The sequence below is a fragment of the Achroia grisella genome, unplaced genomic scaffold (assembly GCF_030625045.1).
Source record: "Achroia grisella isolate CSIRO2021 unplaced genomic scaffold, CSIRO_AGI_Agris_v1 utg780, whole genome shotgun sequence".
NCBI lineage: Eukaryota > Metazoa > Arthropoda > Insecta > Lepidoptera > Pyralidae > Achroia > Achroia grisella.
In genome coordinates, this window is record NW_026713020.1 from 6,692,791 (window position 1) to 6,706,413 (window position 13,623).

The 13,623-nt window shown below is 33.9% G+C and overlaps 2 protein-coding genes across 2 annotated transcripts; one reads left to right on the forward strand and one right to left on the reverse strand.

Annotated features, from left to right (window-relative positions):
- Nucleotides 1-3,630: 3,630 nt before the first annotated feature.
- Nucleotides 3,631-6,939, forward strand: LOC131850900 (large ribosomal subunit protein uL24). The gene is made up of 4 exons (XM_059201284.1): nucleotides 3,631-3,700; nucleotides 3,935-4,116; nucleotides 5,066-5,206; nucleotides 6,745-6,939. The coding sequence occupies exons 2-4, from the start codon at nucleotides 3,949-3,951 to the stop codon at nucleotides 6,880-6,882; spliced, it is 447 nt and encodes a 148-aa protein (XP_059057267.1). The 5' UTR covers nucleotides 3,631-3,700; nucleotides 3,935-3,948; the 3' UTR covers nucleotides 6,883-6,939.
- A 2,578-nt stretch (nucleotides 6,940-9,517) lies between these two features.
- Nucleotides 9,518-13,401, reverse strand: LOC131851004 (protein PBDC1). Its single transcript, XM_059201428.1, has 3 exons — nucleotides 13,212-13,401; nucleotides 11,126-11,224; nucleotides 9,518-10,427 (listed from the first exon to the last, which is right to left on the reverse strand). The coding sequence occupies exons 1-3, from the start codon at nucleotides 13,212-13,214 to the stop codon at nucleotides 10,038-10,040; spliced, it is 492 nt and encodes a 163-aa protein (XP_059057411.1). The 5' UTR covers nucleotides 13,215-13,401; the 3' UTR covers nucleotides 9,518-10,037.
- Between the last annotated feature and the right edge of the window lie 222 nt (nucleotides 13,402-13,623).

Sequence of the window (13,623 nt, forward strand, 5' to 3'; positions counted from 1 at the left end):
GCCTCCTCACCGCACCACACATATCAAGCTCGGGCTCCTGTGTCGGCGCGGAGACGTGCGCTTCTCGCGGTGCCCGTTCATTCACTGAAAGCCCGGGCGAGAGCTACAGATTGCGCAGGCTCGGACATGCGTTACCGATGCCAGCTCCCTCTGTTTTGGTCCACGCATCCTGCCGGGTTGGGCATGCAGACTCCGAGGTCACAAGGTCGTAGGTAAACTGATAGCCACCGATACGGTAAACATGATCCGTGTGATCTCCCGTCTCAGATGTAACGATATTATATTGTGTCTCACGAGTAATCGCCGAGATGCGACTTCTTTGGTTAGGGCTTAGCGATTAGGGGACATGCGTTAGCAAAATGTAGAAAAAATAGTCTTTATTGTAAGTACATAAAGGCGATTGATGCCAGTTAGTACAATGGTTGTCCTTACACCATTGTTGTAAATGCTAACTATCGACTTTGTTAGGTCGATCTCGACGAGGTGTTCCTAAATACTATCATGATTAAGTACCAAAGAAATTGCCAAGAGACGTTTTTTTAATAGGTAGATAATGATATGGTGCTCCTACCTGCGCTAATGGTATACGTTAGCGGGGCACCAGTGGAGGATGATAAGAAGAGGTCAGGTAGGTTAACCCTTCGTGACAAATTCACTAATAATTTATCATGCTGGTTTCCAGGGGGAACCGCGTCGAGGTCAACCTGACATACATTGCTAGCACTGAGGTCAACAGTCCCCATTACTATCAATCTCCTTTCCCCCTGCCATGAGGCGTTATTTGACTATATGTCAACCCTATCATTTCATCCTACTTCGCGCCGGTATCCCGCCCCTCACTTCCCCTTGGTTTACCATTAAAGTGCGTAAGATCAGCGTTGCAAAGCATACCCCGTTTTAGGCCAAAATTAGTAGAAGGAACTACCCCAGTCCCGCTTTTAAGGGTAGAGCCCTAGATAGACTTTGTAAAAAGTCCTAATTATACATTTACAGTCGGCAAGCAACTTGCTTTGTAAACTATGTTTCGATTAAAACTGAGATAAGGCAATCAAATAACAGAATAAGTTAGGAATGGCAACGCACGAGTAGTATCACGGGCGACACATTTTTTTGTTGAGGATTTTGGGCTATTGTCAGGTGCTATGACAAGTACTGCGACTTGCATAGATTTATTATGCTCATCCGTTTTCAAAGTTCGCTAGTTAGACCCACCAGGGACAAGAATTGAAGGATATTCGGAGGAGCAATGGTTTTTGGTTCCTCAGGAGAGAGTGTATACTTTCCAAAGGAAATTATTTTGAGCACTATCATTGTCCGTTAACTACCACCTCTGTCATAGCGTTAGGTTGGCTGGAAGAGATTCTTATCAGAGATAAGCCCACTATTGCTCTCATTTTTGTATAACATCTTTTTATTTGATATTGTTACAAGTGCAATAAAGTATATATATATATATATATATTTTTTTATATATTACGCACTCAGTTTCCATAGACTGAGGGTACATACTTTTTTTGCATTTTATTTTTATATCCAATATTTTTTTCTTTTCCTCGCTGTTCTTACTCAATGAAAATATGTATTGTGGCTTCCCGCAATTTATCTTATATATATATTGTTTTTTTTTTACTTATAATAACTTTATGTCCGTTGTCGACGTCGATCATCAGTTGAGACGTCAGCTTGTTTGTCATTCGATTTACATAAAAAAAATTTAAAATTCACTCACTACGGCCCAGATGAGAGACTAATTGAGAGAATAGAGTCCATATTACATTACTCCACAGATAAAATAATGATAAAATGTACCTTTCTAACCTAGATGGGGTAATCGGAGAAATTGTCAGAGATACGCATGAAAAATCAGGCAACGCTGGGCGCGATCACAATTACCTTATGCGTTACCACACCGTCGTCGCGTCGCTACAAAATGTGGTCGTCAGCATCACACTAGCTGTAGATAACGACTGCAAAATGTTATAGATATAAATAAAAAAAGGAGTATCTGTTTGTAATATTGAAATAACCGTTTTTTACTACATATGATTATAAATATGGTACATACACCAAAATAACATTTTTGTCTGTCTGTCTGTTTGTTCTGGCTAATCACTGAAATGGCTGGACCGATTTTGACGGGACTTTTTTTGGCATATATCTGAGGTAATAAGGAGTAACTTAGGCTACTTTTACTTTAGAAAAATTCTTCCATTTTAGAAAAATAAATTTAAACTCCACGCGGACAAAGTCCCGGGAACGGCTAGTTTTGGTAATGGTGCACCCGCCTGCGCTAAGTTTACACTGGCGGGGCACCAGTGGAGGATGATAAGGTGAGCATGAGGTCAGGTCAGTCAGCCCATCGTGACAAATTCACCAGAAATTTATCACGATGGTTTTTGGAGGTCACGATGGCACATTGCTAGTAATGGAGTCATGAGTCCACATTACTAACAAAACCCTTCCCCCCACTTAGCTTGGGACTTTTTTTTTTTTTATGGATGATAATGGAATGGTGCACCCGCCTGCGCTAACGGTTTACGCTGGCGGGGCACCAGTGGCCCATCGTGACAAATTCACCAGGAATTTAACACGATGGTTTCCAGGGGGAACCGCGTGGAGGTCAACCTGACATGGCACATTGCTAGTAATGGAGTCATGAGTCCACATTACTAACAAAACCCTTCCCCCCACTTAGCTTGGGACTAGATGGCGCTGTGTGAGTTGTACTGTGTTTATATTATTAGTTTATTTACATTAAAATGGACATCTGATTAAGATCTAACAGGACAAATAATTTTACTGTATAAATTGTCAACTCCTATTACATTAAGTAACATTTACGAGAAAAAACTTATTTTGTTTCAGTATTTTGATGTGCATATGTATTAAACAGTACCTAACAGGATTATTTAGATTTTACAGCATTACTGTGGAATGTGAATTGCAAAAGAAAAAAAACATTTATTGACAACCATTGCATTCCAGGGATGACCACGCGGAGGTAATGAAGGACTCGATTCGAATTATTCACACACTATAATTTATAATAGAACCATTTTCGGTATTAACAAGATAGGAAAAATATCGAGCCCTTAGAACAAATACAATATGAAAGAACAAAATATTGCTGCACTTAATTACTTATTAAAAAAAAATCTTACAAGTATACTTCAATTTATTTAAAAACTATAATGGAAACCCCATTTATTTCTTGCAAATTAATTTCGGTTATTAACTTCAAGTTTAAATTTAAAAAAGTAATTGCGACTGATTCATAGGCACCCTTTTTATGGATTATTTACTCGTAACAGTAAAAAGTACCTTTCTAATAGTTATTTTTTATTGTTTATAAATGCTAACTTTAATAGATTTGTTAAAGTTCCTTATAATTACTTTCTGGGTATAAAGGAACTGCACATAAGACAGATAATAAAGTTTCAGACAATGTTACTAGTATCAAATATGTTGTGACCCCAATAACACAAACTTAATTTTCAACAACACATATCTTGTCATATCTATATTATTCATTTTATTTAATAATTAATTTACAAGCAGGTTATAATTAATTATTAAATTATTTATTACAAATTTCAACATTCATTAACATAATATTTGTTTTGACATACATTTTTTTCGCATATGACAACACTGTATAGAGTTTCCTTTTTTATTTCGGTTCTTTGCCGTGTTGTTTAGGGTACGTTGTTTTATCCTTAAAAATCGTAACATTACGCTTGTTAATATCTTTAAATTTAAGGAAGTGTCTTTCTAGAAAATATTTCGCTTTACACAGCATTAATATTTTCCATAATATGATTATGGATTATAAAATTATTCGCCGGGACAATTTGACGTTTAGCACGCATAGGGAGATGATAACCTAAACATTCAGTCGTATAAAACAATAAAACGTGGTATTTTGGCTTTTCAGCGAAGAACATCGGAATGAAGTACAATAAACTTGTCACATCCTCGCGGAGGAAAAACAGGAAGAGGCACTTCAGTGCCCCTTCACACATCAGACGAGTTCTTATGTCAGCACCTCTCTCCAAAGAACTCAGGCAAAAGTTTAACGTTAAATCTATGCCAATCCGAAAGGACGACGAAGTTCAGGTACGATTATAATATGATATACATGAAATATTTATAAAGCATCGTTAATAAATTTTGCATTAAATTTCGGATTTTGTGTATAGTGGGTAACTGAGTGCAAGATAAAATGATGATGACAAACCATTCACAGACTGCTGACGATTGCTGGCTAGTGACGGACGAGCTGAAGGTTTTCTTTAGCAAGTCTGGAACAAGCCATGCTAGTCAGTACCATGGTTCAAAAATTGGCTCTGATTATTTTGCCTCGAGACTCAATACGCTTTAAAATAGCTTGTTAAATGTATATTTTATTTATTACAATTGTTAGAAACTTATATGATTGGTTATATATGGTTATTGTTTGTGTATGCAGGTTACAGTTGCCTATAACCTTTATACTACAAGAATTCTAACCTATGTACATGAACAAAAATCTTTATTTATATTTAATAATTAAAGTAGTAACATTTAACAATATCCACTCCACCAGTGTTACAAAAAAAAGACAAATTGTATGATGAAAATTAAATTTAACATTATTTTTAATATTTACTATGATATGTCTGTGCACTCTAGATAATTTAGAAGAAAACCTGGTGTTTGTTAATCTAAATAGAAGATCACATCAAATTTCATTAAGATATATTTAGACGTTTAGTTGTGAAAATGAAACAATTAATATAAGTTTAAGATCTGTGAAGTGAACATTTATTTATTTTTGATTTCTTTACATACGGTTCTATATGGGTAAAAGCCTCACATACATTAAGTCTTTATTAATTGTTATTGAGTTAGAAAGTGTTGGTTCATTGTGTAGATTTTACAGGGGGGCCTACATTCAGCAGTTGCCGTCTCTGGGCTGAAATGATGATGAATTTTTAGTTATTTAAATCTACCAATCTTACCAATAAAGTCCGATATTAAAACCAGAACATTCTATATAACTCTCTGTTCTCACAATTATTCTCAGGTTGTGCGTGGTCACTACAAAGGTCAGCAAGTTGGTAAAGTAGTCCAAGTCTACCGTAAGAAGTTTGTAGTATACATTGAGAGGATTCAACGCGAAAAGGCCAATGGCGCCAGTGTTTATGTGGGCATCCATCCTTCAAAGGTATTAATAATAATAATAATCTTTATTTATGGCTCACAAGGAAACCTACAGTATGAAAAAGATAATATATATATTTAAACTTACAAGTTACTCCTTGTTGGAGTCTGGAGTCTGAACTAGGTTGAAACCTGTATCACAGACCTAATCAGATACTTAATTTCTTTCTGACTACACATAATATTTTAGAAGTTTTATTCACAGTATATTATACATTGAGATAAAGAAATAAACTTTTTCACATTTTTTTTATTCTACTACTCATTTGGAACACAGACTTTTTGAATCACAAGAACTAGAAAGAAATTAGCATGTTAATCTTATAAAAAATTTTTGTTCTAAGTACACATTAACAAGGATTAGTCATGTGACAATTAACATATAAAACAAGGCACATTTTTTGTGCAATCAGATAATATTGACAATGCTATGAAGAGAAAATATATGGGCTATGATCTATCAATAAACTATAATATATATTTCAATCTATTCTAATGCTGGCCGCAGCTGGCCCTTAGAGCTTCGCCAAATGTTATGGAGCGAGTGCAGATGGCACTCTAAACTGGGAAAAGACTAGGTTAAGATCAATTCCTGCCTGACCTATAATTAAAATAATACAATGAATATATGTAAAACTACAGTTATTACTAAAACTCCCTAAATGTATGCAATGAATTCCCCATAACAACTAGGAATAGTATTCAATAATGTATCATTCCTAAGAATGATACATAATAGAAGAAAATATATTTATTAGAACACTATATATACACATGAAGTTAATGGTAACCCTATTTAATATTGGAAGTACTAAATTTTGTGAATTCAGCATGAAATATGTTATGAAATATCTACTATAGTATTTTCAATGCTAGATTTTTATGATTTGATATTTATATGATTATTAAATGCACTTAAGCATGTCAAACATTGGTATATCACAAACTACTTGTCCCTACTATAGTTACTTGTTTGATAATATGGTCTGTGTTATGATCACCTGCCTGTGTCTGGTATTATAGGCCAGGCACCAGGGAAAATTGTTAGGATGAACATGAAGTCAACCCATTATGGAGAATTTACCACAATGATTTCCGATGATGGGGGATTGAGTGGAAGTTGATCTGCCATTGAAGATTATTAGCATTGGGGACACTATAACTTGTAATTAACCATCCCTTGCCTTCCCAACCCTGATGTGTATTAGACACTTGATAAAACTGTTCTGTACATTTTTATAATGAAACTAAACAAATATAGTCCAGATTTACACAGTGGGTTCACATAAAGATACAAAACGATTCTCAATGACAACAAAACTCCAAATACACAACCTAGCAGTTATTAAAAATGATGATAACTTTATGCCTTAGACTATGTCTACATTTCTTACAGATGCCTGATGTTACGACTGAAGGCTGAAGTTTGAAAGGGCATGGCTACTGCTGAGACACTTCCATGGCTCTGATTTTTTTTTTAATCTATATTATTATGATTAACATATTCATACTTTATTTTAATCTGTGATTTCTTTTTACCAGTGCGTTATTGTCAAATTAAAGATGAACAAGGACCGAAAAGCCATCTTGGACCGCAGAGCGAAGGGCAGACTGGCCGCCCTCGGCAAGGATAAGGGTAAATACACGGAGGAGACCGCCACCGCAATGGAAACCTCGTGAACCCTTAGTTTATAAGACAAATAAAAATATAAAAAGCAATTGTCTTTATATTTCGTCTTTATCGATCTTATCATTTTAATCTTATCCCTTCTTTTTTTTTTATTAATAATGGGATTGGGCTTGGTCTTACCTCATCTGAAGGTAAATGATGACAAGACCTAGGATGTAGTGCGCTTACCCAGAAGATATCTATTCACCATAGACTTGAAGAATCCAGGGTTGTATTTCTCCGGGAACACATTTCTTCCTACTTCCCCTCCGAAACACACTGTACCTTAACACAACCATGCTCATAAGAGTTCATGGATGTAGAAACCCCTTTGTCAGGGGTATGGGGATTGTTAGTAATGTGGACTATAATAACCGCATTGTTAGCAATGTACCATATCAAATTTATCTTCACATGGTTCCCCGGAAGCCATGATAAATTCATGGTGAAATTACCACGATTGGATAACTGACCTAACCTTATGCTCATCATTATCGACTGTTGTCCCACCAGCTTAAACCGTTAACGCAGGCAGGTACACCATTCCATTATCATTCATAAAAAAAAACCGGTGTTATTTGTAATTAAAAGCAATATAATTTTATTGTCATATACCGACTAAAGCTCAGGTTACAAAAACTGTACTTCTAAAAATTTTTAAGATGTCAACCGCAGATGAATTTAATGGAAATGGAATTAATATTTTTTTAAATAAACTTACTATAAACACTTGAATAGTGGTATAAAGTTACCCTAAGGCTGCCCTGAAAAAATTGCTTTTAACAATAGTGCATCCTTATTATACTTATATAGATGTATTGATTAATATTTACACATAATTATTCTCTTTCACTGTATAATGCAAATAAAAGCATATTCGATTCTATCGCTCATTCGGAAAGCAGAATGATCACATGGACGGGCAAGAACTTTATATATTAGCTCTTTTAAATGTTCAACAATACTTATTTACTTAATCCGATAAAATAAATTTCATTTGAACTATAGTATTATAGAACGAAAAATTTTGTGTAACTGCCAAATAGCATGATTGTTAAAAATAAATAAATATAATAGGTACTTGTGTAGGAAATAAATCAGTCATAGTTATCAACGGTTGACTGAGCAATGGGGACCCAAGTAATTCTTATTTAATTCACCTAAGCGTACGCTACAGCTTAGGAGGACAGCTGATGAGCATCGGGAAATTAAAGCGAATACATAACAATTTTATATTTTAGAAATACACCTATATTGTATAATATCCTTGGACAATTCACACAGCGCCATCTACGTCCAAGCTAAGCAGAGCTTGTGTTATGCGTACTAGACAACTGATATAAATACATAGATACTTTTTTTTATAAATACATACACAATATACATAGAGAACACCCAGACTTATACAAACAATCATACACATTGATACAAATGTTGGTGCCGTGCGAGGAATAGAACCCGCGACTATCAGAAGTAAAGCGGTGTGCTAAACCACTAGACCACCGAGGCCGTCGCTGTATAGTTTAGATTTCGCTACAATTTATTCATAGGTATTTTAAATTAAAAGAAACTAATATAGGTACATAGAAAATTTTATTGATATAAAATGCATTGAGTAATTGAGCACCCTATTCACATAGTGCTAACAATATTCTTATATTAAATAAAAATATCTTACCAGCATTATTTTAAACGAGATAAAGGTGATACCGAATGCTTTTCCATCATAACCAAGTTTCGATTACAGTTTAGGCCACTTATAAAAAAACTAAAGTTGGTTACAGATTAATGGACTTCAGGGGCAAAAACCAACTAGGCACGAATCATAAGAACATTATATTCATATAACTCGGAAAAAAATCGTTTTCTTAATATACTGCCTGTGGAAGACCTTTTGATGCCGAAGAAGCTACCACTCACGTCACCCTGTATCGTAGGCTGCCAATATCACAGTGTGATCACAGATCATAGAGACCAGTGTAGTTTATTGCTCCGTACAGCTTGGAAGCAAAGGGCTTTGTAATAAAATATGAATTAATTATCAGAAACGCCCTCTCGTGACGAGTGGTCAAAATCACACCGTATTTAATTCTAGTTAATTCCAAATGTCTTAATATAAAACCGCTTTGCATTCGATCAACGATCAATCAGTCATAACACTGTAGTACACTTTATATACTTTTTTTTTTATAGAATAAATGTTTTTACAATAGCAATGATTTCAAAAAGTCCTATTGATCACTACGAATTATATAAAATTAATCCTTTTATAATTCACTTTAAGAGTGTTTTTAACCCCTCACAAGTACTACCTTTATGCAACTCTTAGGACAAAAATGATCTTTGAGATTGATCTGTAGTAATCCCTTATATAACTAATCTAATTATTGCTAATTAACTGGCTGATACATGTTTCTAATGAGTCTTCTTCTCGACTATAGACTATAATAATGTGTATGCAACAAGATTATTACAAATTTTGTTAACATACTATAATCCTTAATTCTAACATAGCTGTATTATTATTTATAGGTGTAATGGAAAAATATAACAATCTAAATCTGTCACATAATTGTTCATCAACTTCAAAATGAATCTAATATAATTAGAAGAAAGAATATAATTCTTCTTTTCATTTTCAATTATATGATAATTGAAAATGAATAAAGAAGGATGTTCTTTCTTCTAATTTGACGCAATATGTTTATTAATTGTTCTTTATTTGATCCAATTTCTTAATACATTCTAAATTCAAATTCAATTTTGTCTTCAATTAATGAGATTTGATACATGAAATTTTTAAATATCATATTACCTAAATAATTTATAGTTCCTGACTATATAATTATTACACTTGCTGAAAAACTAATTAATGCAAACTCGCGGAACCCTCAACACTGTCCAGCTCAAAAAAGCAATGTCCCTCCAGGAACTCATTAAAATACACATAGAAAATTTCATCCAAATCGGTCCAGCCGTTTCGGTTAAGGTGATAAATACACAAAGAATATATATATAAATATATAAGATAAGACTACATTGGCATACAGAATAAGGCCATTACAGAGAAAAATCTTTTCAAATTGTTATTTTTTTCCCATTTCACCATCAACTACATTTTTAATATTAACTGGCAGGTATATGCATGTGTTTAGATAATAGAATGTTATACAGCTACTTCAGTTTTATGGGTCTGAGCTGCCATGTTCGCCTTAGAGGCACATTTGTACCTTTTCTTCACTTCATTATTAAGACATTCCTTGTTTCTCGCTATTTCCACTGCATAGAACTGAACCCGTGGTACTAATATCGTATTCTGTTCCGAGTAATCCCCTTTAGTATCTGCTCTCATTAAGGTACCGAAACTATAATCTTCAACTATGGTTTTAAATTTCTCACAGAACACGCGCCATTTTGCTTTGTTCATATTATTCTTAATTTCTTCCTCCTTGATGTATGAGACATCTAAGTCGGGGAAGTCTTGCCTGAAATGCGTGTATATGAGGTCGTCATGTGGGGTCAACCGGAGCCATCTTGTGTCCACTGAGCATAACACCTAGAAATTAATAAAATAATTTTAATTAAATAGGCTTATGAAGTGGATCGCTGGAAGGTGATGGATGCAGCGCAGGACCGATCGTCGTGGAGATCTTTGGGGGCCTATGTCCAGCAGTGGACGTCTTCCAGGCTGAGATGATAATGACAATAATGAGGCTTAGGAATTAAGTGCTTGCTTAAATATGTCAGTTAGGATTATAGAACCAGAGATATGCTATAAAAAGTCATCTGTAGATGCTATGACATATTTATTTTTAATGGGCTGAAAAATCTGTGATTCTGTTAACATGTCAGCCACCATATACAATACTTTGTGTTTGCTCTGTTTCATCAACAACTGTAATGTGAAAGTCAATATTTTTTATTGTAGTATAAAAAATATTGACTGTGATTTGTGGCAAACAAGCATATCCCATAAATTAATAAATAGTAGCAAGTCTAGAAATTAATATCCGGCGCTTTACCACATTTAATAGAAATAAAAAATACTGTAGCTTATGATGGTCTGAAACACCAGCAATGCCAGGTGAACCTGACAATGCTGGCAAAAATTCCCCTTACTAACAATCCCTTTCTTCATATTAGTTGTTATAAATAATTATTATTGTAGTTTACATAAGAATTACAAATATCAACAACTGTCTTTAAACTAGCAGTTTTGTAGTACTTTGGCAAAAATAATATAATAGTAATTACATTGAAATAAATATCACTATGCTCCATTGCTCTCGCTGCCCACAGGTGCTCCACTGTCTCATCATTGGTGAACTCTTCAGCTGGACGGGAGAGGACATCCTGATGACAAATAAAAAGTATTATAAATAGAGTTGGCATTTACTAACCAAAATTCCTGTTCGTTTAAATGATCTGTATTGTATACTATTTGTAATTAAGCCTATATAAGTATTTATTTATTTATTCATCCTTTGCATTTATACTGATGGTAAAGTTAATGTTGGTTTTGTTTATTGTTATTTCACTTCCTAAGTTCGCCAGTTTATCCTAAGACATAGGCCTCATCTAATAGACTCCATGTTTCCTATATGTGTATACTAAGATACAAACAATAATTCTATAATCTATCATAAAGTTTGACTTTATGATTTTTTTGCAGTAGTCTAGTGGTTTGGTAAACTGTCTTACTTCTAATGGTTGCAGCTTTGATTCTTTGCACTATGGAAACATTTGTATCTATGAATATGATTGTTTGTATTGGTCTGGGTGTTTTATGAAGTATATGTAGTTAGGTATTTCGGTGTGTTAATTACCCATAACACAAGCTTAAATTGAAACTAGAGGTATGTGAATCATCCTGGGTTAGTACCATACCTACATACTGTACTAATAATATAGTGATACTAGGGATAAGGGGATTGTTAGTAATGTGGACTAATGATTCCATTGCTAGCAATGTACCATGTCAGGTTCCCCTGGAAACCATCATGATAAATTCGGTGAATTTGTCACATTGGGCTAACTGATCTGACTACATGTTCATCCTATCATCCTCCACTAGTGCCCCATCAGCGTAAACCGTCAGTGCAGACGGGTGCTCCATTCCATTATCATCCTCTAAAAAAAAATATAGTGATACTAATTTATTCAATTTATTTATAATATTTTATCATTTTATTAATATTCAAATGGATCTCACTAAATTGGAATTACTTTATTCTAGATTATGCCATGAACTTCCTTTGTGGTCAATGACAAATTTACAGTATGAAGATCCCTATAGAGATTATCTATAGAGACATGGCAGTGAAACTACAGAGTCATCTGGAATGGGGTACTATATGTGTCTTGTGTATGATGATCTTGTCATCTATATATATATGTTCATGAGTGTGTTGTTCGAATCACATATAAAATAGATTTCTTTTTATTAATACAATACTTGTGTTATGTTAATGTTACTGGTAAATACATTTATAGGTGTAAGTATACACACATACAAGTAATGTAAAATTGATTGAATAAAAAGTTTTTTTGTTACATACAACATCACATAAGTTATGTAAAAATGGCTAGACTGATTATGATGAAAATATCATTATACATTAATTAATATGAAGATGGCTGATCTTCATATTAATTAATGTATAATGATATTTTTATTCGAATTAAATTTTTATGAATGATAATGGAATATGCACTTGCCTACGCTAAATATTTACATTGGCAGAAACCAGTGGAGGATGATAAGAGCTATATTATGAACGTGAGGTCAGGTCTGTTAGCACATCACGACAAATTCACCAGGAATTTATCATGATGGCTTCCAGGCGAACCGCATGAAGCACAACCTAACATTGCTAATAATAGGGTTATTAGTCCACAATAGTAACAAACCACTTCTGTCTCAGCTGCACTTATGTGAAATACAACACCTGGAGTAATCAAAGGTTAAACAGAATATTGATTATTTGAGAATAGATGGCATGGCACAGCGGACAATCGATGTGCTGTATTTCCCGCAGTAAAAGATTCATTAAGTATTTATTAGAAGCAATTGAATGCAATCGGAAGTAAATTTTAAGTGTGTACACGCTAAATTGCACGCACAACCAGTTGAAATAAGGTTGGTTTTTCTTTACGAATACCCTACCTACTTTTGCCGGTGTGACTATTTTGCAACAAAAGCAAAATGTATATGAAACTGTTCGCATTTAAAGCAAGCTGACATACAACTGACCCTGGAATGTTAACTATACTATATTTCAATCGACGACAGGTATAACTTCATGTTTTTACGTATATAGTATAATAAAACATAACTAACCATTATAACAAAGTATATACGCTATTTTATATACCAACTGAAATCACAATTCACATATACAGTTAAAATAATACAACACGTGAACACATGAGAATCAAGTTGATCACAAAATGCAAACAAGAGAAAAATTATTAGAAAATTTTACGAAATTGACAACTATTCAGATTTTGTGACACACAAAAATGACACTGACTGATATTTCCGATTTGTCAAAAACGTTACCGTTCAGAAACTAAACCGACGACATCACCAAACCATCTTAAATCACACGACCGTTGTGTGACTCAAAGTATTAAGAAAAAATAAAAAAAGGCTTGTTTGACCTGAAATGAACAAAAGTTAAACGGAGATCAAAACCAACAAACAAATAAATTAAATAAATCATTAATTATTCTTTAAATATATCAATATA

Bases quoted from the DNA above. Each gene is read 5' to 3' on its own strand.
- LOC131850900 (XM_059201284.1), top strand. From the start codon at position 3,949: ATGAAGTACAATAAACTTGTCACATCCTCGCGGAGGAAAAACAGGAAG. The intron at 4,117-5,065 runs GTACGATTATAA...AATTATTCTCAG, and splicing joins GAAAGGACGACGAAGTTCAG to GTTGTGCGTGGTCACTACAA. The intron at 5,207-6,744 runs GTATTAATAATA...TCTTTTTACCAG, and splicing joins TGGGCATCCATCCTTCAAAG to TGCGTTATTGTCAAATTAAA.
- LOC131851004 (XM_059201428.1), bottom strand. The intron at 10,428-11,125 runs GTAATTACTATT...ATTAATTTCTAG, and splicing joins ATAGTGATATTTATTTCAAT to GTGTTATGCTCAGTGGACAC.